At 44.2% G+C, this 23,966-nt stretch overlaps 1 protein-coding gene across 1 annotated transcript in view; it reads right to left on the bottom strand.

The window, feature by feature from the left end:
* The window catches only part of PAH (phenylalanine hydroxylase), a 104,568-nt gene that overhangs the window by 41,784 nt on the left and 38,818 nt on the right, over positions 1 to 23,966 (bottom strand). Inside the window, exon 5 of the mRNA XM_045463158.1 lies at positions 8,653 to 8,836. Coding sequence (XP_045319114.1) covers positions 8,653 to 8,836 — 184 coding nt within the window. The remainder of the gene's footprint in view (positions 1 to 8,652; positions 8,837 to 23,966) is intronic.

Consider the following 23,966-nt stretch of genomic DNA (forward strand, 5'->3'; position numbering starts at 1 on the left):
CAAGAGAGGCGAGTGCAAGCTGTTGGGAATGGCGGAAGCAAGGTTCTGACATGGCTCACTTCCTGGGAAAGAGGCCCACTCAGCAAGGCCGGAAGGAAGCAGTGTGGCAGATGGACACCAGGTCCTAAAGGAGACTACAGCGGACCCCAGACAAAACGGGACCAAGCCTTTACATTTTTATAGGAAGCCTACCATTAAAAAAAAAAAATTGTTTATTTACTTTTGAGACAGAGAGAAACAGAGCATGAAAGGGGGAGGGGCAGAGAGAGGGAGGGAGACACAGAATCCGAAACAGACTCCAGGCCCCGAGCTGTCAGCACAGCGCCTGACACAAGGCTCAAACCCAGGAACCGCGAGATCATGACCTGAGCCGAAGTCAGACGCTTAACCGACTGAGTTACCCAGGCGCCCCTACACTTTTTCTTTTTACGGTCTATTGTGTTTATTTCTTGCACTATTACATATATATTTACATACGTAAGTCACATATATTTATGTATGTAGGTAGGCATGTGTATCAGAGTTCAGAGCCATTATATGTCTATACATCTAAGTGCCTCAACCTTGATGAAGCAGGTGTCCCGCAGGAGCAGGGGTCCCTTGTCTATAGCTGATGACACTCACCGGGCCCAGGAGTCAGAGAGGCTGTCAGGATCCAGGGAAGGCGGACTGGTTGCAAACCCAGCTGCAAAGCCTACATCGCATACCGTGCAAAGGGCATCCTGGACTTGAAGCCAGCAGGTCTGTGTTCAAATTTCATCTCTCCCACCCATAAGCTCTGTGACTCTGAGCAAGTCACTTGGTTCCCAAGCCTCTGGCTTCTCATCTGTGAAATGGGCGAGGCCACCAAACCCCGGCTGGCTTCTTCGGTTGAGGGGAGAAGCAACCGGCTCACTGTAGGTCGATCTGTCACCCTTACACGTGAATTCACAAGCAGAACCCAGAGACACCTGTCTGGTTAAGTAGGGTCGCACAGGCCACTGGCGGGAGGGTCAGAGTTCACACCTGTGCCCCTGTCCTCTACACCTGGGATCTTCCGATTTTCCCAGCCAAAAGTTACAGCTACATTTTTCCCTTTGAGGTTAATTTTTTTAATGTTTATTTATCCTTGAGAGAGAGCCCGTGAGCAGGGGAGGGGTGGAGAGAGGGGAACAGAGGATCCAAAGCAGGCTCTGTACTGACAGCAGTGAGCCCGATTCTTTGGGGCTCGAACTCACAAACCATGAGACCATAACCTGAGCCCGACGCTCAACCGACTGAGCCACCCAGGTGCCCCCGAAGTTAATTTTTTAAGAGCTGAGTCTGCACCAGATACTGTGCTAAGCGCTTCACTTCCATTGTCTGTTTTCATTCTCAAAACAATGCTAGGAGGTAGACATTATTTCCACCTTACTGATGAGCAACCTGAGGCTCACAGAGGGGAAGGGACTTTTTCGAGATGACGGAGCTCACTGGAAATGAGGACTCTGCAACTCCCGCTGTGCTGGGCAAGCTCAGAATAAGGTGGGGAGGGGGGCGGGTGCTGTGTCTTAGATTCCGGATCTTCCACCTGGAGAGGGAAAGGGGGCAACGAGCTAAAGCAGGAATCTAAAGCGCTGGAAGCAAATCCCTCGGACAGCCTCAGGTCCTCCCCATCTCCCATCCCAAACCTCCCTGGATTTGGGGATAGGAACTCTTTAACACCAAAGTTCTCAGCTCCTCAAAGACACCTTCACTTTTCCATTCTCTTCTTCAGGGTCGGCGGCGGGCCTCTCCCCCACCCCAGCCAGTGCTGGGAATAGAGACTGACCCCAGCGACCCACGCCTCCGTCTTGAAAAGTTAAATCAGATTAGCTCATTAATGACCTTTGCAAATATCTCCGTGGTGGGCTGGCCTCTGCGGGCCCCTCGCCTGCCTCACGGGCCGCTGGGCTCGGCGTTAATGAATGACTTGGGCAGGCTGGTGCAACAGAGGCCCTCTGTGAAGTCAGAGGCACTGGAGGGGGCGCAGATCATTAATAAATATTGATTTGGCTCCAGGGGAAGCAGCCTGCAGGAGAGCCGGCCCTGGACACCCACGTCGTGGTCTCGTTAAGTCGGGGTCAACTGCTCAGCCCGGACGCCAAGGGGTGGCTGGCTCAGGAGTACTCCTGAGCAACAGGCCCCCGCGGGCCTGGAGGGAGCCTGCTTCCTGGCCAACGGGTCAGAGGAGGTCTATTAAATTTATAGCAGTTCAAGGTGCAGGCTGAGTCCCACGAACCCCCTCCGTCCACCAGACGTTCACCAGCCCCAGGGTCCAGCCAGTGAGGCACCCAGCCTTGCCCCAGACTTCTGCCTCCAGCCGGCTCAGGGAGGGCAATAAATCCTCCTTTCCTGGGCCCAAAATAGAAGGGTGTTTTCACTCCTTCCCAGGCGTCTTCCCAGGCTCCTGGATGTCTCCTCTGAGGCAATGGCCTCCAGCCTCGCAGAGAAGCGTTGGTGTGCCGATCCCAACAGGGAGAAGGTAGAGTGCCAACACCCTGCAGGATGAAGGCTTTGGAGGGTTTTATGTTTTCTCTTTTAAGGTGCTTCGACTTTCTTTCCCGGTAAGGAATGCCCCACAGAAAGGTCTTGGCAAGAACGGGTGAGCCAAATGCTGGCTGACGGTGCCGAGTTAGTTCCTGCATCCTCCTGGGCAGAGCGGAGGCGCGGAGGGCTCAGGGTGCACCTGTATCGGTGACATGATGGCAAAGCTTCTGACCTCTGCGTCCCCATGTTAAAATGAGAATGAGAACCAGGCAAATAAAAGGACCCAGGCATGAAGCAAAGGGGCAAAAAGGGGTGAAAGGCTGTTGAAATAAATCAGTGATGGAATGAGTGAATGGATACGTGTGAAATCATGAATAAATAAAAGAACGGCCTGCAGAATCCTTTGTTCCAATCTCCACCTTAAGCTGGAACTATCCTCGCAATATCCTCTCTAAGATTCCATGTATCTTATAAACATATCCACTGGCGAATTGCCCCCTTTGTCCCCAGATACCGAGTCGTGTTTTCTGAGAGCCTTCCTTGCATACCTGCCACCTACCCCTGCAGTTATGGCCGACCTACCTTGAGACAAACAGACTACATCTAAAGCCTCTTCCACAGTATGTCTGTCTCCCTCCACGTGTCCCTCCCTGACCCTGCTCCCCCTTCTCCCCACCACGCCCCAAACTGGTTTCAGGGCACCTCCTAAGTGCTCCTGATGCAAACCACACTTTCCTAATCCTGCCCGCATCGTGCCACATAGGAACCACCTACTAGATTATAAGACACACGGGTCTCAGCACCGTGGGTATCCTTTTTCCCACTGTCCCCGTCCTGTGACCATCCTGTGACTGGCACCGAATGGGGGCTCAATGAATATGAATTGCGCAAATGAATGATCAACTGAATTAGGGCATAAATGTGAATGAAAGAGGAGAAGGTGGCACAGCTGACTGTGGTTTTTGAGAAAGAGTAGTAAAAGAATATGAAAGGAAACCCCAAGAGTCAGAATCTTAATAAGAGCCACATAATTTACAAAATGCTAAGGAAAGAGAGAATGCCAGGGGCAGCATGGTCAAGCGCTACAAAAGTTTCAAAAGGAATGAAAACAACAAAAAAAGAGGCTACTGGTTTCGGTAATGGCTGTTGTTAGAATGGTAAGGAAGAAGAGAAGAAAAAAAGAAGGAAGGGAGAAGAGAGGGAGGGAGGGAGGACGAAGGAGGGAACCCGTATGAGCAGCTGGCCTTCTGTCTCTCAGAACGGTGCTGTTTCCAATATAACACACAGCCAAGTGGATTATGGTAAGCATCACAATCACGTTCATAGGAAGTGATACTTGGAAATGAGAGGTCATTCCCAGCGCCCCTCCTATCATCTCACACATGAAGTTGTCTCCCTGGCTGCCAGGTGAGGCTGGACCCAGCGAGGGGGTGGCTGCCACCAACTCTCTATATATTATTAGCCTGGCCAGTGTCCAGACCCACGGAGCTGGGGGTGTCAAATAGCCCGACAGTAGGCTGGCGTTGTAGATCATAGAGCCCCTCCCTACCGAGGCTTAAGGATGTCTAAGTTCAGGGGCTATTCAACTCAAGCAAGTTCAACCCATAGCACACCATAACCTTCAGAGCATCTTGCATGATCTTCCCCATAAGTTCTAAAAAATGGCCTGGTCGGTCTCAGCTCTACTTCACCTATGAGAAGGAAGAGGTAATGAGGCCACCCAGCTGTCAGGGGGTCACACGGGAGTCAAATCTAGCAGGCGGTGTACAGAATAGGAGTCCAAATCCTAATTCTTGGCTCTAAATTCATGGCTTTTTCTGAGTTGCTATCATGGTCCCTCAATCCAACATGAATGGCCAACCAACGCCGTTACAATCATTTCATATTCTCTTAGCACCTCCTCCAAGGGAGGGAACACACCTGCCACCCAGAGGAAAGATATTTGACAGGGTAAACTTGAATGGCTGCCTGGAGTGTGGAGTCTTCATTGTTCCGAAAGATGCGCTGCGTCTCATTTCCTAATATGGAAAATGACAATAATGTCATCTGCTTGCTCTAGCTGAGGTGGCCGTTGCAAAGCTTAACTGAAACAACCTAATAGGAAAGAATTTTGAAAACACTGGACTTGGCATGCAGATGAGGGATCCCACCTTAGAAAGAGAGCCTGCTTCTAAATTTCTGATCTTCATGAGCATTTCCCAGCCTGGCAAATGGACTGGGCTGTAGAAAGAGCCTTTGCCCTGGACCTTCCCTCACAGGTGAATGGAGCTGCCTCTAACCCACTGCAAGGGAGCCGCCCTATGCTGACAACCCCAAGAGCTTCTGCTTCAGCTCAGGGCTCGGTACACACCCCATGCTTTGCTTACTCTCTTAGGAGTGTGTCGGCTTGTATCAATGAGGCATTTTGCCGGAATAAAAGTCTCATCCCCAGCTGCCATGACTTATGACAACATCAATGCATCCTGAAAGCTTCCAGGCAGACTGAAAAAGGCTGTCAATCCTGTGTGTTTTTACAAACATAAATATCCTTGGTCCCCTGCAGACCCAGGGCCACAAGCACCTATAGCCCTGAGATGTACCCTTTGGGGCGAAGGGAAATGCACCGGAGATGATTTGGAAGGGGGAAGAGGACAGAGGGAAGGCGGAAGCACAGAACAGAAGAGCAAAGGAAGGGAGAAAGGAAAGGCTGCCACGGGCAGTGGGAGTGGGGAAACTTCCAGCCATCTGGACCCCCCACCAGCCCTAAACTGGCTTCTCTCTAAGGGTCCTCAACTCCTTGGGGACCACGACCCCTTGGAAAATCGCTCTTGAAAAATATGCATGCACACGTATGTGTACCGTCTTGCCCACAATCCCCAGGGGCTTTTCAGACTCCTGCAAGGAGTCCCATCCTTCCTCCACCGACGACCGGTCTGAGACCTCAGGCTTCTCAGGGGAGCACTACTGGAGCAGCAAGGGGGCCCGAAGACGGAGCTGGGAGCGGGGGCGGAGGGGCAGTGTCCGGGGTAGGCTGAGTAATAATGCTGCTCTTGTCTTCTCACAACATATGTTCCCTTAAATCATTGCTTCATGGGGCGCCTGGGTGGCTCAGTCGGTTAAGCGTCCAACTTCAGCTCAGGTCACGATCTCACGGTCCGTGAGTTCGAGCCCCGCGTCGGGCTCTGGGCTGATGGCTCGGAGCCTGGAGCCTGCTTCCGACTCTATGTCTCCCTCTCTCTCTGTCCCTCCCCCGTTCATGCTCTGTCTCTCTCTGTCTCAAAAATAAATAAACGTTAAAAAAAAAAATCATTGCTTCAGGCATTGATCCAAATAAAAAAGACAAAATCATAAATGCCCCCAGGCCAGACAGATAGAAACAGGTAAACAGACAGACGAATAAATATATAAATAGCCCTTCCACTCCCCACAGAAAATACAGTTGTACCGGAAGTTTGGACTCCCTCTGCTTCCACACCAGGATTCCCATCGTTACCACAACTTGAACAAAATCCACCAGATGTCCATTTGCTCTTGGAAAATAACTCCAAACGGATACATTTCTAAGAAGGTGATAATCCTATACCTCCGTCTAGCCAAGGCATTCTGTCCGTCTGCTTCTCCTGGCTGCAATCTGCCTCCATGTAGGAATTTTCCATCCCCCTCTAAATGTAATGTCATGCAGAAGACTCAAAGGGAAAGGTAAAAGGATTAGTAGATTGATCGATGGAAGATATTAATGCTCTTTCATGTTGGGTTGAAGAAGGATTTGAGGTCATCAGGAGAGAGGGTAGCAAGAGAATAGATCTCAAGTATTCAAAAGACTCTCTGGATTAAAATCCTATTAAAGTCACATCAGCTCCTCCAGGAGGCATTTTAGAAGGTTGGAGTCTCTTTAACATGTCACCATAATTAACCTTCCCTTAAGCTGTTTTGGGTGGGGAACTTTGGCAATTAAGAAACTGGAAACTTTCATTCTCTATCATCCACAAGGCCTTTTGAATGGCTTAAAAACTAGAGTGAAAAGTGATTTAGCCTAATTGATTCGAGGGGTTCAGATCTCCCACTTCAACCTGCTGTCAGACTCGCTCCTGAGATCTTAGCCCCTCAAAAGAAAGGGCATTTTGTCAAGTGACAGAATCAAAGATTCAGATCTACCACGATGCCTTTCTCCCTCTAATCATTCTCCCACTGAGTTCCATGGCAAGAACGACTCTGCAAAGGGATGGGTTGTTTTCCCTAAAAAAAATCTTTCTGGGCCCAGACTGCAATTCTCAAAACCGAGAAACCCAAGAGCCGCCCCTCCCTGCAGGGGTGAGGCTGTGCTGTTCGAGCAGGACCAGCACCCTTAGCAGCCCTTCTGTTATGTGGACATTGGGGTCAGGAAACTGCGTCAGGTAGGGACAGCCAGTATGGGATGGGATGACCGACCACATGAATAAATAAAATGAAACGTGTTGTTGTCAAGGGTTAGTCCCTCCAGGATTGTCTTCACAGGTCAGATGTCAAAGGTCATCTTCAAAGGTCAGCACCCTGCCAGATTCCATCACCTTGTCCTCGTTACAGAACCTGTCCCTGGACTGTATTCACCTGGGTGTCTTGTCGCCCTGGTCAGCCTGTGAGCGCCTTAAGAACAGGTAGTGTTGGGCCTCTCTCCCCGCAGCTCGCATCACCAGGCCTGGCGCAGAGAAGCCCGCGACACATGCTTACCCACAGCGGCACAGAATTCACTCTGTGCCTTAAGGCAAGTCATGGCCTCCGTTTTTTCCAATGAAAAATGAAGACGTCTGTTGGGCCGCACGACCTTTGAGGTCATTTGCCAGGTCTCAGATTCTCTGGAAAAGTTGCTGTGTACAGGCTGGCTTTTCACCGCTCCTGCGCTGGGGCCATTATTTATAGTAACAGTGATGATAACGGTTAAGAATAGAGACTATGTCCTAAGCCCTTAAACATGCTCTGCACCGTTCTCGATGCTCCACCGGTGATGTTTCATTAACCCTACGAAGCAGACACTCTTGTTACTCCCATTCGATGCAGCGGGAGATTGTGAAGGTCAGTCATCTGCCCAAAGTCACCCCTGGTTCAGGGGTCTGGGCTCCTAACTACTGTTGCACGTCCCCGTTAAGAACCTCCTTTCTGAGCCTCCAGTTCAGGCTACCAGCCCTTCAGCTGATCTACATACATTTTCCCTGGCTCCCCAAGGGGCTGCCTGCCTGCTTGTCAATTGCTTTGATTTCTTACCCCAGGGCCCCAGCCGGCCCAGCCTCCACCTGCTCCAAGCCAGGCAGTTAGCCCCAGGATCCGGCAGGCCCTTTGTCCTGAGGGCCTGCAGCTCCTGTCGGGAGCAGGTGGCCGGAAAAGCAAGAGAAGGCGGTCATCAGCGAAGCAGCTCGGGAGGTGGAAGAGAAGGAGGGCAGAAAGGGTTGAACTGAGGAGGAATTCCAAGTGGCCGCCCCTCGGTGACCTGAGCCCATGTGCGCGGCCGTCTGGGCTCCGCAGGGGCAGAATCTGGGAATAAACTTCCTTGTCCTGGTGATAGCCACAGAAGGATGGGGGCAGGAAAACAAGAGAGGTCTCCTAGGAAGGCCCTGGGGGTATCTTTTAGAAAATGTTTCAAAGGCCTCTGTGAAGAGGTGGGTCTCATTTGAAAGCATCTCTGCCCATTCAAATTGTTATTTAAATTGTTATTTAAAATAACGTTTGAAATCCTCCTGACCTAAATTCTTCAGTGTTGGCAAAAAACAAAAACAAAACAAAACAAAAACAAATGCAAAACTTTTGATTTTACGGTAGGAAAAAGCGTTTTGATTATTTAAGAGAAAAAATAGTTCATCTCGGCAATCGCGCTCCTAAGTATTTACCCAAATGAGTTTTTGACTCACGTCCACACACAACCCTGCACGCGAATGTTTATAATAGCTTTACTCGTGATCGCCAAAATTCAGAACATAAAAAAATTGCAGCAAGAGAAAGAAAATTGTTAATATAAGAAATCTCTATCTTGAGAAAGTGAAGAAAGAACTAACATTTACTCAACGTCTAAAATATCCAGGGGTTCCTCCAGGTCCCTAACATACACCTTCCAGATTAATCCCCCACAATGGTCTACCAGAGTGGATGGTGTTTTTGCCACTGTTTCTTGAAGAGAGCGTCAAACTGCTGGTGTTGCAAAATCCCTCTGTTTGTTACCTGTGTCTTTCTTCTTATCCCGGGAAAGTTCATGGACCGTGGCACCGATGTCATGCCTCAAGATCTTGATGATGTTTGCCAGGACAGGCATGCTACGTTTATCCAGATAGGTAAAAAATTCATACTCATCTTTCTTCAAGCGCGAAGGTCTGGATTCAATGTGGGTCAGGTTTATATCATTCTCCTAAAAGAGAGAAGTAGGAGGGCCGAGGGGCCAGTCAGTGGAATTAACACAGACAAAACCTGCAAAACCAGAGCAAAACATACAACACAATACAAGGCAGAGAGAGGAGGAACAGGACTTTTGTTACACAGGTTGGAGTAGAAGCAAGTCCTTCAAGTAGCAAAAGTTGTTTACTTTACTTGGCAAAACCAAGTAACAAAAGGTGGGGGAAACAGTGCAAATGACAGAATTTAATCACATGGAAATCTGCTAGAAGCCTAGTGTTGCAAACCTAAGATTTTGGTTTGGTTCAAATGACTAGAGCAGCGGTTGCCAAAAATGTTTACATAAGGAAACCTCCTTTCCCAAATAAAATCCCATAGAATCTCAATAATAATATCTCATTAAATTAACAATACAGAAGCAACATTGCCTGGTTTTAAATAGGGTCCAGGGGAGTAGGCTTATTGGGTTTAAATCCCTTGTAGTTCGGGAAGTGTATCTTTCTCCTTGATTGTTAGTAGCATAGGGTTGAAAAGAAAATATGGATAATTACAATGATGATACCTTTTCATTTTGAATTTTTAAAAAAATTTTTAATGTTTATTTATTTTTGAGAAAGAGAGAGAGACAGAGTGTGGGCAGGGAAAGGGCAGACAGAGAGGGAGACACAACATGTGAAGCAGGCTCCAGGCCCTGAGCTGTCAGCACAGAGCCTGATGCAGAACTTGAACCCACAAATCACGAGATCATGACCTGAGCCAAAGTCAGAAGCTTAACTGACCGAGCCACCCAGGTGACCCAATAACATTTCCATTTTGAGTATTACTTCACAGTTTAGAATTATGTTCTATGACCTTCCCAACAAGCCTTTGAGTAGGTTAAGGGGGATGTAATATGTGAAATCAGAGATGATGGTGCTTTGCTGAAAGCGGCTGGAGAGAGAGGACCATTTTTTTCCAACCTGGGAGTCATGGTGTTCTGACTACACTGCCTTTCCTGCCAGATACAGTGAGGATTCTGCAAGCACTAGCTTTTGTCATTATTACTACTAGTGTGGCAAGCACAAGAAATGAAACCCTCTGGAAATAGCAAGCACAGCAATAAGTAACCCCATACAGGTACTCTTCCTGAACTTTCTTCCTCATGATCCCCGAAGACACATGATGGAGCCATTGTTTATGGGCACCAGCTGCAGAAAATATACCCCTAACAGTGATGGCCAGGTAGCCCAATTTGAGGGCCCCAACTAAAGAGAGAGAGAGAGTGCTTAGAGGAGGGAAGGCCAGAGAGATAGCGGTCGCTCTGAAGCTTTCTAGACAAACAGAGGTGACTTCCTAAACAAAGCAAAGAGCAACGTCATCCTCTTGGCTCAGAAAGAAAGAAAAGGGATAAGTTTCATCTACTATTTGCCTAAGTTGAAAGTTTACAAGAAGAGATAACCAATTCCTGCCTTGTGTAGACCAGAGAATACATCAAAGCCAAGAACCGAGAGTGGACACACCTCTGGCATGCTTATTTACAAGAGTACAGCAGGGGTGGGAGAGGTAGGAAGGGGTGGGAGGTGGAAAAGGGGCTGGGAGGGCTGGCAGACAGACTATAGGCTGTTAATGTTCAACACCCACACTCTACCCTCAGCAAAAGCACTTCCAGAGAGAAGTCTCTCACTTTCGCAATAGCCATGACTCAGTTTTTATAATTCTGGAGATCTAACATATGGGGGAAATTTTCACCAAAATCCGTAAGCTAACTAAACTCCTGCTATGGGAGAATGATTAGGTGAATTGCAGTGGAATAACTCCGTGGAGATTATGCAACCATTGAAAAGCAAGTAACAATCACAAGTCAATCAGCATGGTACACCATTAACACATTAACAAAACGAAGGATAAAACCACGCCGTCATCTCAATAGACATAGAAAAAGCATATGACAATATACAATATCCATTTATCATAAGAACTCTCAACAAAGTAGGGTACAGAAGGAACATAACTCCACATAATAAAGCCCATATATGGCCAACATCTTACTCAACAGTGAAAAATTGAAAGCTTCTCCTGTAAGATCTGGAACAAAACAAAACATGGAAGTCCTAGCCAAGCAATTAGGCAAGAAAAATAAATAAAAGGAATCTAAATTAGAAATGAAGAAGTAAAACTATCACCATTTTCAGATGACATAATTAATGCAACATGAAGAAAACTCTAAAGATTCCACCCAGAAACAACTGGAACAAATAAATATATTCAGTAAAATTATGGAATATAAAATTAACATTCAGAAATCAGTTGAGTTTCCATATGCTAATAATGAGCTATCAGGAAGAGAAATTAAGAAAACAATCCCATTTACAATTGCATCAAGCAGAATAAAATACTTAGGAATAAATTTAACCAAGGATGTGAAAGACCTGTACTCTGAAAACTATAAGACATTGATAAAAGAAACGGATCAAAGAAAAGAAATGGAGAGCTACACTGTATTCATGAATTGGAAGAATTAATATTGTTAAAATGTCCACACTACCCAAAGCAATCAACAGGTTAAATAAATGAAATCCCCATCAAAATACAGTGTCATTCTTCACAGAACTAGAACAACAAATCCTAAAATTTGTATGGACCCACAAAACACCCTAAGTAGCCAGGGCAATTGAGAAAGAAGGACAAAACTGGAAATATTATATTTCTTGATTTTAAACTACACTACAAAGCTGTAGCAATCAAAACAGTATGGTACTGGTACAAAAATAGACACACAGATCACTGAAATAGAACAGAGAGCCCAGAAACAAACCCATGGATATATAGTAATTAATCTATGACAATGGAGGAAGAATATGGAGGAAGACAATGGGGGAAAGGACAATCTCTTCCATAAATGGTTCTGGGAAAAACTGGATAGTCACATGCAAAAGAATGAAACTGGGCCACTATCTTACACCATACACAAAAATAAATTCAAAATAGATTAAAGACTTGAATGTAGGATCTGAAACCATAAATCTCCTAGAAGAAAACATAGACAGTAAGCTCTTTGACATTGGTCTTAGCAATATTTTTTGGACCAGCCTCCTCAAGGCAAGTTCAACAAAAGCTAAAATAAGCAAATGGGACTGTGTCAAACTGAAAAGCTTTTGCATAGCAAAGGAAACCAAACAAAAAAGCAACTGAATAAGAGAAGATATTTGCAAATTGTATATCCAACAAGGGATTAATATCCAAAATATATAAAGAACTTACACAACTTAATGTCAAAAAGCAAACACCCTAATTAAAAAATGAGCAGAGGACTTGAAAGGACCTGTTTCCAAAGAAGACATACAGTTGGCCAACAGGTACATGAAAAGATGCTGAACAGCATTAATCCTCAAGGAAATGCAAATCAAAACCACCATGAAGTATCACCTCACACCAGTCAGATTGGCTATTATCAAAAAGATAAGAAGTAAGTGTTGGCAAGGATGTGGAGAAAAGAGAACCCTTGTATAGCATTGGTGGGAATGAAAACTGGTACAACCACTATGGAAAACAGTATGGAGGTTCCTCAAAAAATTAAAAATAGGACTACCACACAGTCTAGCAATTCCACCTCTAGGTATTTATCTGGAAAAAAAAAACATCAATTTGAAAAGATATATGCACACATATGTTCATTGTAGTGTTATTTACAACAGCCAAGATATGCCAACAACCTGTGTCCATCAATGGGTGAATGGCTAAAGAAGATAGGGTGTGTGTGCATGTGTGTATATGTATATGTATACATGTGTATGTAGGAATATATATATAGGAATGTTACTCAGTCATAAAAAATAAAGAAAAAATCTGGCCATTTGCAATAACATGGATGGACCTAGAAGGTCTGATTCTTGATTTCAGCTCAGGTCATGATCCCAGGGTCATGGGATTAAGCCCAGTACAGAGCCTGTTGGCACTCTCTCTCTCTCTCTCTCTCTCTCTCTCTCTCTCTTTCTCTCTCTCTCTCTCTCTCTCTCTCTCCCCCCCTTCCTCTCCCTCCCTCTCCCTCCCTCTCCCTCCCTCTCACTTTCTCCGTCTCTCTCCCTCCCCCTCTCCCTCTCCCTCTCTCTCTCCCTCTCCCTCTCTCTCTCCCTCTTTCTCTCTCTCTCTCCCTCCCTCTGCCCCTCTCCCCCACTTGCACTCCTTTGGTCTTGTTCTAAAAAAAATTAAAAAATAATTTAAAAATAATATTATGCACATAATGAAAAGAAAAATATATCTTTTAAAATGTGAGTGAAGTTTTTGGCTAAGAACACTCAGCCAAATTCTCTAAACCATTTCTCTCCCTTTTGAATCAATTTGTTAATAATTAACTCTCAAGTTTGGCATGCAATTTCCTTATTGGAGTTTTTCCAGCTTATCAGTGTGGATCCTTAGATACCATTAATTTTGGTTGCTAAGAGAGGCTTTAGAAATGAACCTCTAAACCTGATTATGATCATAATTACCATTCAGTAAATGAATTTTTATTTTTAAACAAGGGGTCTGTGTAGGTTTGCAAATCGACCCATCTAACATCACCGCATCTTTGGGTGAGGGACAAAGAACTCTGCCTGTTACTCTACATGGACATCTGGATAGAGGCAAGAAAGGTTTAGAGTTAAATATTTCGAAGACAATTTCATAGTTTGTCCAATAGCTAATTTATGCATAAAAGACAGCCGTGTAACACCTTAATTAATCAGGTCTCTTGAGCAGAGATTGAGGACTCAGAGAAAAGTAAATAGAAATGAAGAGCCTATTTCAATCGGGATTGGCCAGAAATCCCTTTCTGTTCCCGCCCTTGAGGAAAATCTTTCTAGAGGGGGTTTGGTCAACTGGTGAATAAAATTACAGATGCAGACTTCACAATGGTGCAAAAGGGATCTATCCTTCTGGATCTTTTCAGGCTTAGGGCCCATCCTTTGCATCTTAATTTCATTCCTCAAGAAAAGGAGAATGGTATAATGAAGAGAGTGTGGGCTTTGGAACCAATCTTAGCTCAAGGTCTGGTTCAGCTGCTCACCACCTTTGAATACATTAGTTGGTCATTCTAAACTGTTTGCTTGTGTTTAAAGTAAAACTAATCATATTACATGGCATCTCAGTAACAAAAAGGGGAAATTCACCTCATATGATTTTGGCTTTGCTGCTGGAGACCCACTAAGGACTTACTATACTCTGCCTCTCTCAATTTGGTATAAATAAACACACTTTCCTGGGAGGCAAAACACATTATGTTTTATGAGTTATTTTACCCTTTAATATTTGCTTCACCTTAAATTTTTCTCAGGTCCTTTCAAAAAGGAGAAGGAAAAGCTGAGGGTATTTTCATATGGTACTAGGTTGGAAAAGGAAGATCTTTTGGACTAACTCCGTGCTGTTGCCTTAGAATAAACTTAAATGAAGTTATGTTCTGGCCTATTCAGAGATTTCTAGGGGCAACATCAAAGATGTTCACAAAGAATGCCCCCAAATCATTGGTCTCAAGTAAACAGACAGGAGCTTTCGAGAACTTATTTAATGAAGCACCTTCCATGTGCCAAACGCTGTTCCGGGTGCTGGGATACAACAGTGAACAGAGAGGGAAAAATCCCTGCCTTTCTGGAGCTTATATTCTCAAAGCAGGAGACAAACAGTAACTATGAAAAATAAGTAGAATTTACAGTCTTCAGATGGAATGGAGAAAAACAGAGCCAGAAAGAGGGATCGGATAACCCGGGGGTGCCATGAAGGTGCTATTTGAAACGGTGTGGTCAGAAGTTCTCAAAAAATAAACAAGTGACATTTAAGCACAGACCTGAAGTCAATGAAAGAGCAAGCCATGAGGGAACAGCAAGTGCAAGGGTCCTGGGGCAAGACAGTGTACAACATGACTGAGGAATGGCATGACTGGAGCAGAATGAGCAAGAGGTCGGGCAACAGGACTGAGGCAGAGCAGTAACCGAGCGTGACCTATCGGCCATTACCTGAACTGAGCTTTTCACGCAGAGTGATATTAAGAAGCTATGGAAGGTAATCAGGCAGAGAAGATACGGTCTTTGACTCACGTTTCAAAAGGGGCCGCTCTGGCAGCTGTTTTAAGAATAGACCATATGAGGCAAAGGTAGAAGCCGTCTGGAGGCCGCTACACTATTTGGGGTAAGAAATGACAGTTAAAAGATTAGAGAAGAGGTCTCATGGAGACGTGGGCGAGGCTGCTTATATATTTTACTGATCTCCTCTTGTGAGGGGGCCAGGAACGGCCTTGGTTGACCAAGAATCTAGAAATTAAACCCACTGGGGTGAACAGGAAACCAAAAACATTCAGGAAAGTACGGGCAGCACAGTTAAATCCTGGAGCGAGCTCAGATTGTTCCCCGCTCTGCTCTGGAAAAGCGTTCTTGGACAGGTTCAAGCAGGATTCACACCCTGGAGACCATCTTTTGGGACACACTCTTGCCTCCTCTGGAAGTGTCTCTGTTGTGATCTCTGGACCTTTTCTTCCTCAGCCTTCCCCCTCTTTGTCAGATTATTTCTTCTCCACCCTCCCCTCCACTTATTGGGGTTGCATTCAACTCAGGGAAGACCCCAGTCTGGGGATAACTGGGGAAGCAGCTCAATCCAGGCTCTTTTCGAGGCTTTGGAGAAAAGAGCCTTTTTGTCCGTGTGTTCCTCTTTGTACCCCTTTTCTTGCCACCAGAGTCATAAGATCTAAAAGCCCCTGTGTCCTGTTTCAGTCCAAGCTACTGGAGAGCAATCCAAACTCACGTGCCATCAGGGGGTCATGGCACGCTTCAAATTTTCACCATGGGAGCTCGAACTTCATAATAAAAGTTCAAAACGTAAGCTCTGTGTTGCTAATTCTCCAATACGTCCAACTCTAAACTGTTAACAGCTAAAAACAGCACTGATTTTCAATTAGAGGCTCTTCTAGTCAATACAGTCATCTGGCTGCACAAAAAGTTTAGTGCGGCACCATTCCTAGGGGTAAACAACGATCATGACCTAAATATCCCACCAACAGGAGAGGTAAGGTATAGTCACCCAGTGAACATACAGAGGGGGAAATGAATGAGCCAGGACATCACGGACAAACCTCAAAAACAATGCTCGCCTCTCTGTCATCGGGAAAGAAAACTGCAAAAATATAGCTGTAATATGATTCCAATTTTATGAAGAGTCAAAGTATGCAAAACTATGCCGTAGATCATTAATGGGTGGCTCTATACAGCAAAGCATAAAAAGATAAGTGGGAGGAACATCGAATTCAGATTAATAGCTACACATGAAGAGGAAGTTCACTGGTGAAGGGTCCCCAGGGGCTTCAGTCATTTATGCCATGTTTCATTTCTACACATTCAGAGAAACTTCTCTAGTAACAAACTATAGAAGTGATCCTTTTGCAAGGTTTCATTTCTTAAGCAAGGAGTTACATGGGTGTTCTTTACATCACTATCTGTACTAGGGGCTTTAAAGAAAATTCTGAAAGTCATCCTGGCTCTAAGAACTTTTTTTCTTCCAGTGAAACTCAAAGCTCTTCTTATTTTGATGGAAGAAGCAATGTTCCAGCAAACGCTGTACTGCTCACGACTGCTCCGGACCTAAGCCCAGAGGGGTTAAGGCAACCCTTAATAACCCTCCTGGGTCATTCTAGATCCTGCCCTGCTCACCAGGCCCCAGGGGTCACAGGCGCGACCTTAAAGTCCAAACTTTAGAGTAGTAAACATTGAATATCTGCTTAGATGTCCCCTCTGCAACCCAGCCTCTGTCCCCAGGAACGCTGAGGTGGCGAGATAGAATTTCAGGATCCTGTGACCTGACCACGTGTTTGTTCACTCACGTCAAGCCATTTGTTTCTTTGTTCTAGAATGAACTTCCCCTTTCCTCTCTCCCGGTCCACCGCTTTCAAGCTTCTGCTTGAACATTCCATCTGCAAGAAGCCTTCCCTGGCTGACTCTGTCTCACGGAGCCCTGAGCTTCTCTAATTATTGTAGGGTCAGAGAATGACTATCTGACTCACCCCAGGCTCTCCAGCACCCATATAGGGTCTGACAATGGTAGGTACTCAAAAAATATTAATTGAACACGTAAATGAGGGAGGATGAGCTCACTGAATATCCGATGGGGAAAAGACATGGGTCAGCTGGGCAGAGGCAGAGCATAGGACGTGAACGTGACAAACACTGACTGGCCCTTTCCATTTGTTTCCAAGAGCCCAGGCTACTGTGAAAACAGAGGGTGAACTCTGAGGCACTTTTGGCTCTAAGCGTCTAGCCTTGGGCAGCTTGCTTAGTCAGAACCTCTGTGTCTCCATCAACTAAATGATGCTAATTGAGCATACCCATGAACTTCAGCGCTCTGTATACCCATGCATTTGCTTGTTTTCTTCCCTAGAGGATCTCAGGTAAGGTGGTTAGTGGAATGCTGACTGGTGGAGAGAGACCTCTTTGCAACTTCCCCAGGGAGCTGGCATCTAATTTTATAGCCCATTACTAAGCCACTTGCAGCAAAGACTCTCAGGAGACTATTTTTCTAAGAAGGCACAGACATGAGCCAGCAGAGGCTAAAAATATAGAGAGCTACAGAAAATGCTTAAATAAATGCATAAAGAATTGAAAGTTAGAACAACTGGGGACAGGGGATGCTGGACCCCAATTACTAAAACATCTGCTTCCCTGTCTCACCACCCAGACAACATACGTAAACACAGTTCTTCTGTATCTTTATGAAAAATACCAAACTGATTGTGTTACATTCTGATGTAGTCCCTGGCTGAGGTTTACAAGGACACACGTCCACTGCCCGGTGACATCTTAATGGAATGGTGACTTTGGTGCTAAGCACCTGAGGAAAAGAACAGGCTCTTGGGCAAGGAATGAAGCCTGGCGATGCAGGGACAAATCTGCGCTCACTCTGCAGATCTCACTTCTTGTTTGAGGGGCTGGGATGTCCGTGTGTGCCCCTGGTAGCTCGGGGGTTAAGAAAGTTTTCACAATATGGAGTCAGGCCGGGGGGGGGGGTCAGATGGTCTAGGCTCCCATGACTGTTCGTCTTTCATTTATTACTCTGAGCATGTATTAAGGTTTAGTTAAAAGTCCCCGATGTATCTCTGCTACAAGGCATCAAAGGATGGTCCCGCTCATTAAACATGGACGGGACTGCAGTGAAGGATTCACAGGGTACAGGTGATTCTCCCATACGGAATGTTCTCCCTCTACTGCCAGTCTTGGGGGAGGTGGAGAGATTTGTATCCTTTGTCTCTATTTAGGGAAAGTAGGTTTGTTTACACCATAATGTCTGCTTTGACTCTGCCCTGCCTTTTGCTGCCTGTTTTCATAGTAGTAATGCTCGAAACTAGTGCCTTCTAGCACTCTTCTACCACAGAGATATTGCCTTTACTTGATTTAAAATATGCTTCTTGTAATTGCGACACCTTGCCCTTTTACCTCTGAAGTAATGGAAAGTAAGCAGGGTTTTTCTTCCGTAATGGTCCTTCAAATATTTGGGAGGAAAAAAAGAGATTTCATTGCCCCATCTTCCCTCTTCAAGGCAAACAATTCTAACCCTTTAACTCCTTTTTATATTGCCAAGAATTTAAGAGTTCCTGAAGTTCTAGGCACTCTAAAAATGTGGTGCATAGAATGACAGTTAATAGAGCTCTTACCCTGTGTCTGACACTGTGACGAATATTTTACATGTGTTAATCCCTGTCTCACAGCAACCCTATAATACAGGCTTAGTATTTCCTTTATTTGAAAAATAAGGAAACAGGATATACAGAAGGGGCACCTAGGTGGCTCAGTCGGTTACATGTGCAGCTCTTGATTTCAGCTCAGGTCATGATCTCTCAGTTGGTCAGATGAAGCCCTACGTCAGGCTGTGCGCTGTCAGCATGGAGCCTGTTTGGGATCCTCTCTCCCTCTCTCTCTCTCTGTCCCTCCCTCTCTCTCTCAAAATACATAAAGAAACTTAAAACAAACAGCTTGTGTTTAAAAATAGATCAATAAAAATAAGGAAACAAAGCTACCAAGGGATAAATAACTTTTTCAAGGCCATCCAGCTGACAGGTGGTGCAACAGGGTGTTGAACTCAGTTTGGTTCCCAACAGTACACTTGACCCAGTCCTGTTCTACTCCTCAGGGCCCCAAACTTAGGTTACAACTGATGGTCTGGAGCTCATAACTCTGAAACAGCATAAGCTTAGTGGAATGCTCATGCCTGCAAAAATGTTAATAGGCCTTTCTTGAACAATACCTCCTGGCCAAATACATTTGGGAAATACCAAGCAACATAACAGTGGATAAATTTCCTCTCTGCAGGGCTTCTCAGAGCCTTTAATATGTTTACGCGTACAACGGATTTCCAAAATCTAAATGTAGAATTTTCCAGACATAGCCCCTCTCAGAACTCTTTTCTAATAAAACACCTACTAATGTGTAGAATCTGATAGACTGTTGTTTAGGAAACACTGTATAAGGTGTAGTTTAGATTCCTTCCTTGGCTTTTCTTTTTATTACCTTTGGTTTCATCACACATGGTCCAGAAGTTCAGTGTCAATGACACACTTTAGGGGGTTTGTCTGTATTTTCACCTAATGCTTGCTCATACACCTCATTCGCAAAGATATGATGAGAGATATAAATACACAAACACTCTCTGGCCACCACAATCTCTCTGCTCTACCAAGCTACTCTGCCTTTCTTTAATGGCCCTGCCCCAACTCATTGCCATTTGCCTGTGAATGCTCACAGGCTATATTAAGTCATTCATTCTAGGTTTTTCACTTTGTTTTGGAAAGAAAAATTAAACATCAAGGCTTCTGACTCTCTCTAGTCTTCTAACAGCCTCCCCATCATTATATCTTTTCCAAGATTTCTAATAGGGTTCATAGATCACATGTGGAAGGGATAAAGGAAAAGACATCGTATGAGCATCTTCTGCAGGCTCAACTTGTATCACACATTTTATGTACCATGTAAAATCTCATAGCCCCCTAGAGGTAGATCATCAGCCCCACTGTATAGATGAATAAACACAGGCACATATGTTAAATTATCTGCCAAAGTCAATGATATCTAGGATCTAAATTGCACAGTACAAAACTGCTGCTCCTTATACGCCTTATATCACAGCATGTAGCTAGTATGCTATTTAGAACCAAAGATAGGATCTCATCTAAAGGCAAATGAGTGATCCCTTGAATCCTCATAAAGTCTTGGCCCCGGAAAGTTCCCTAATCCACCTATTTGTAAGTGTCAGATGGATGATAGGATAAAGTGACTTCACCATGGACCCAGATCCTGAAATACTAAAGCCCAGCCATGTTTCTCTTGGTTTTCAATACTTTATTCCAACGTTCCCAGTTCAAAGACCGTTGTCTTGAAAAGAACACATGCAAGATAAAGGCTAAGTTGTTCTGCTTTCTCATAAACAACTGATTGTACTCTGATAAAAATGATAAGCTTGGCATTTTAGAATCCTAGTCAATTTCTGAGGTTCTACCACATTATGTGTTCACCTGAGATGAGCTATTGAGCCCCCTGAACTTTAGTTTCCTTGTCTCTATAATGAGTATGGTATCACTCACCTCCACTAAGTTATTTAATTTATGGAAAATATTAAAATATTCTGAGTGCTAAATATGATTTATTTCATGGAAAGTAGAGGGTACAGTCCCTGGCGACAGCAGGAACTCCTTCCCCGGCACCAGCTTAGAGCAGTGGTTCTCATTCCTGATTGGGCATCAGAGTCACCAGTGGAATTTAAGGAAAACTCAAGAACAAACAGACAAACAAACAAATCCAAAACTCATAAAGGAAATGACTGAAAATATTAATCACAGTAGAATTTGAAAGTTCAGTATGACAAATAATATGATAAACCCAAGTAACATAAAGAGACAGGGAGAAAATATTTGTTACAAACAGAATGGTATTCAGATTAGATACAATGTCAAGAAATTGGTAAGAAAAAGATAAATTTGTAGCAGAAAAAGTTTAAAGCCTGAATGGACATGTCACAATTTACAAAAGAATAAAACCCAATGTCATGTAATATGAAGACACCCCATCATTTCATTCATAATCAGAGAAACGAAAATTAAAACAATAAATTACCGCATCCCGGGGTGCCTGGGTGGCTCAGTCAGTTAAGCGTCCCGACTTTGGCTCAGGTCATGATCTCACGGTTCGTTCGTGAGTTGGAGCCCCACATCAGGCTCTGTGCTGACAGCTCAGAGCCTAGAGCCTGCTTCAGATTCTGTGTCTCCCTCTCTTTCTGCCCCTCCCCCACTCGCACTCTGTGTGTGTGTCTCTCTCTCTCAAAAATAAATAAACATTAAAAAAACAATTAAAAAATAAATCACCACATCCCACCCATTATATTGTCCATGATTAAAAAGCAGTAATACGTGAATAACTTTAGAAGTATAAGTATTCCCACAGTGAATTAATGGGAGCATAAATTGTTAAAGAACATTTGGAGAACGACTTAGTAGTTTCTTTTAAAACTAAAAATGTCCATGACCCAGGACCAGCAATCAAAATTCTTGCTATCTACCCTCGAGAAATATTTGCACATTGCATACAAAAAAAAAAAAAGAGAACAAAGTATTGCAGAATTGTCTGTGACTTCAGAAAATAGGAAACACCATAGATGTAAAAAACCGGGGTCTGGATAAATAAAATATGGTCCATGCATTTTAAGAACAACTCTTCAGAAGTTTTTAACTTAATTTATATAAATCTCGAAAACACTGCATTCAGAAAAAATATATGTAGCAATTCTTCTTGGACACTTAATGTGTATCTACTCTGAGGGTTTTACATGCATTAAGTTGTTTGATACTCGGATCTACTATTTCAAGCAGATACTATCATTATTATGAGGAACCAAAGCACAGACATGTCAAGCGACTTTCCCAAAGTCACAGCTCTGTCTCTCCAGAGTCCGTGCTTTTGACGGCTCTACTCACCTGACCCAAAGAGGCTGCAAAACCGTGTGCACAGGGGAGTAGCTGTTAGTATCAATATCATTTTTTAAAGGACTAAAATATGGGAAGAAGTATACTAAACTCATTTTCATGCTGCCTTGGCCAGGAAGTTTGCAGCGTGACGAGATTGAGGAGAAATCAGAAAGGACTATTTAACATTGTATTTCTTTTTTTAAGAAACAGTATGTTAATTTGTAATTTTTGAAACCATAATCAAACATGAAAAAATGAAAATGAACTTGGCAAAATTTTAACAGTGGTTGACACAGATGAGGGCAATATGGATAGTTATTTATTTATTTTTTTTTCAATTTTTTTTTTTTTTTTTTTTTTTTTTTTGCACTTTGATACATGGTTCAATTTGAAAGAAAGAAAGAATACTTGGTGGGGCGCCTGGGTGACTCAGTCAGTTAAGCGTCCGACTTCCTCTCAGGTCATGACCTCGAGGTTCATGAGTTCCAGTCCCACATCGGGCTCTCTGCTATGAGCACAGAGCCTGCTTCAGATCTTCTGTCCCTGGCCCCTCTCTCTGCCCCTCCCCTGCTTGAGCTTTCTCACTGTCTTTCAAAAATAAATAAGAAACATTAAAAAAAAAAAAAAGAATACTTGGTGACAGATCCCTTTCCCCAAAGAATAGGAAAGCATCCCTGTCCCCATAGATGGCGCCAGGATATCTGCATTAAAAAAAACCCTCCAGAAGTATTCAGACGGCAGGGACAGCTGTATTTGGCAGAGGTGTGGGGCGCTAGGGAAAGCTCATGGCTTTGAAAACCAGGATCCCGTCTCCCATCATCACTACACATTAGCTGCGTGATCTTGAACAAATTAGCCTCTCAGAACCTCAGCTCCTCCATGCGTAAAATGGAGTAATACCGCCTCCACCAAATTGAATGGGACCCAAATCCCGCCCACTCCGTGTCTGGTTTGTCACATACTGTGGTTCCACGGACACTAGAATTTGACTTTCTATCTTCCCTCAACACTTTGAATGCTTGTAACTTAACTGTGCGTTTTGCCAGGCTGTTAAGAAGGGTAGAAGGCATGCTGGCCTGTACAATGCCTAGAGCAGCTTCTGAAATATATTTGGAAAAAAAAATCAACACACACTAACAATAACAGCAACAAAAAACCCTTCACCAATCACTGATAGACCTCTGTTTCCTCCTCTGTGAATGTGTAGAATAATACCACTTACTGACCATGGAAGTTGAGATTTGGGATAATGCTTTAAAAAGTTCAGCCAGAGTACACACACACACACACACACACACACACACACACACCCTTTGGGTGTATTTTATCTAGTCCTGGTAATTTAGTTACTTGTGGTTTATTAATTAGGTTGAAAACATCCTGTTAATTTGCTATTATTTAATTTATTAACTGATTAAGGCCTGACCTCTCAAGGGGAAAATGCTGATTAACTATATAATACAAAGGCTAAAATGTTGCATAGGAGCATTTTACAGATAACGTTCTTTCTCGTGAACAGTTTGTCATTCAGAAAGTACTCAGTCTCTCTTCTCTGTTCTCATTTCTTGCTCTCACTCAGGCAGACTTTCCCCTCCCCAACCCACCCCTGCCTCCTTTGGATAGCCAAGTTCAGTATTTTTAAAAATAGACCCTACTTTTTAGGTAGATTTTAGATTTATAGAAAAATTGAAAGGATAGTATGAAAAATTTCCACACACTCTGTACCCAGACCCCCCTATTATTAGCATCTCGTGTTAGTGTGGAATGTGTCAGAGTTAATGCATTAACACTTATGCATTTTCTTTTTTAAAAAAATTTTTTTTACATTTATTTATTTCTGAGAGAGAGAGACAGAGCATGAACGGAGGAGGGGCAGAGAGAGAGGGGGAGACACAGAATCCGAAGCAGTCTCCAGGCTCCGAGCTGTCAGCACAGAGCCCGATGCAGGGCTCAAACTCACAAACCGTGAGATCATGACCTGAGCCGAAGTTGGTTGTTCAACCGACTGAGCCACCCGGGCGCCCAACACTTATGCCTTTTCATAAACTAAAGACCATAATGTATTTGAATTTTTTTAGTTTGTATCTAATGTCCTTTTTCTGTAGTAAGATCTCATTCCAGACACCACATTACATTTAGATGTTACATTCCTCTAGGCTCCCCTTGATTGTGACAATTCCTCAGACACTTCTTATTTTTGATG

The sequence above is a fragment of the Leopardus geoffroyi genome, chromosome B4 (genome assembly GCF_018350155.1).
Source record: "Leopardus geoffroyi isolate Oge1 chromosome B4, O.geoffroyi_Oge1_pat1.0, whole genome shotgun sequence".
NCBI lineage: Eukaryota > Metazoa > Chordata > Mammalia > Carnivora > Felidae > Leopardus > Leopardus geoffroyi.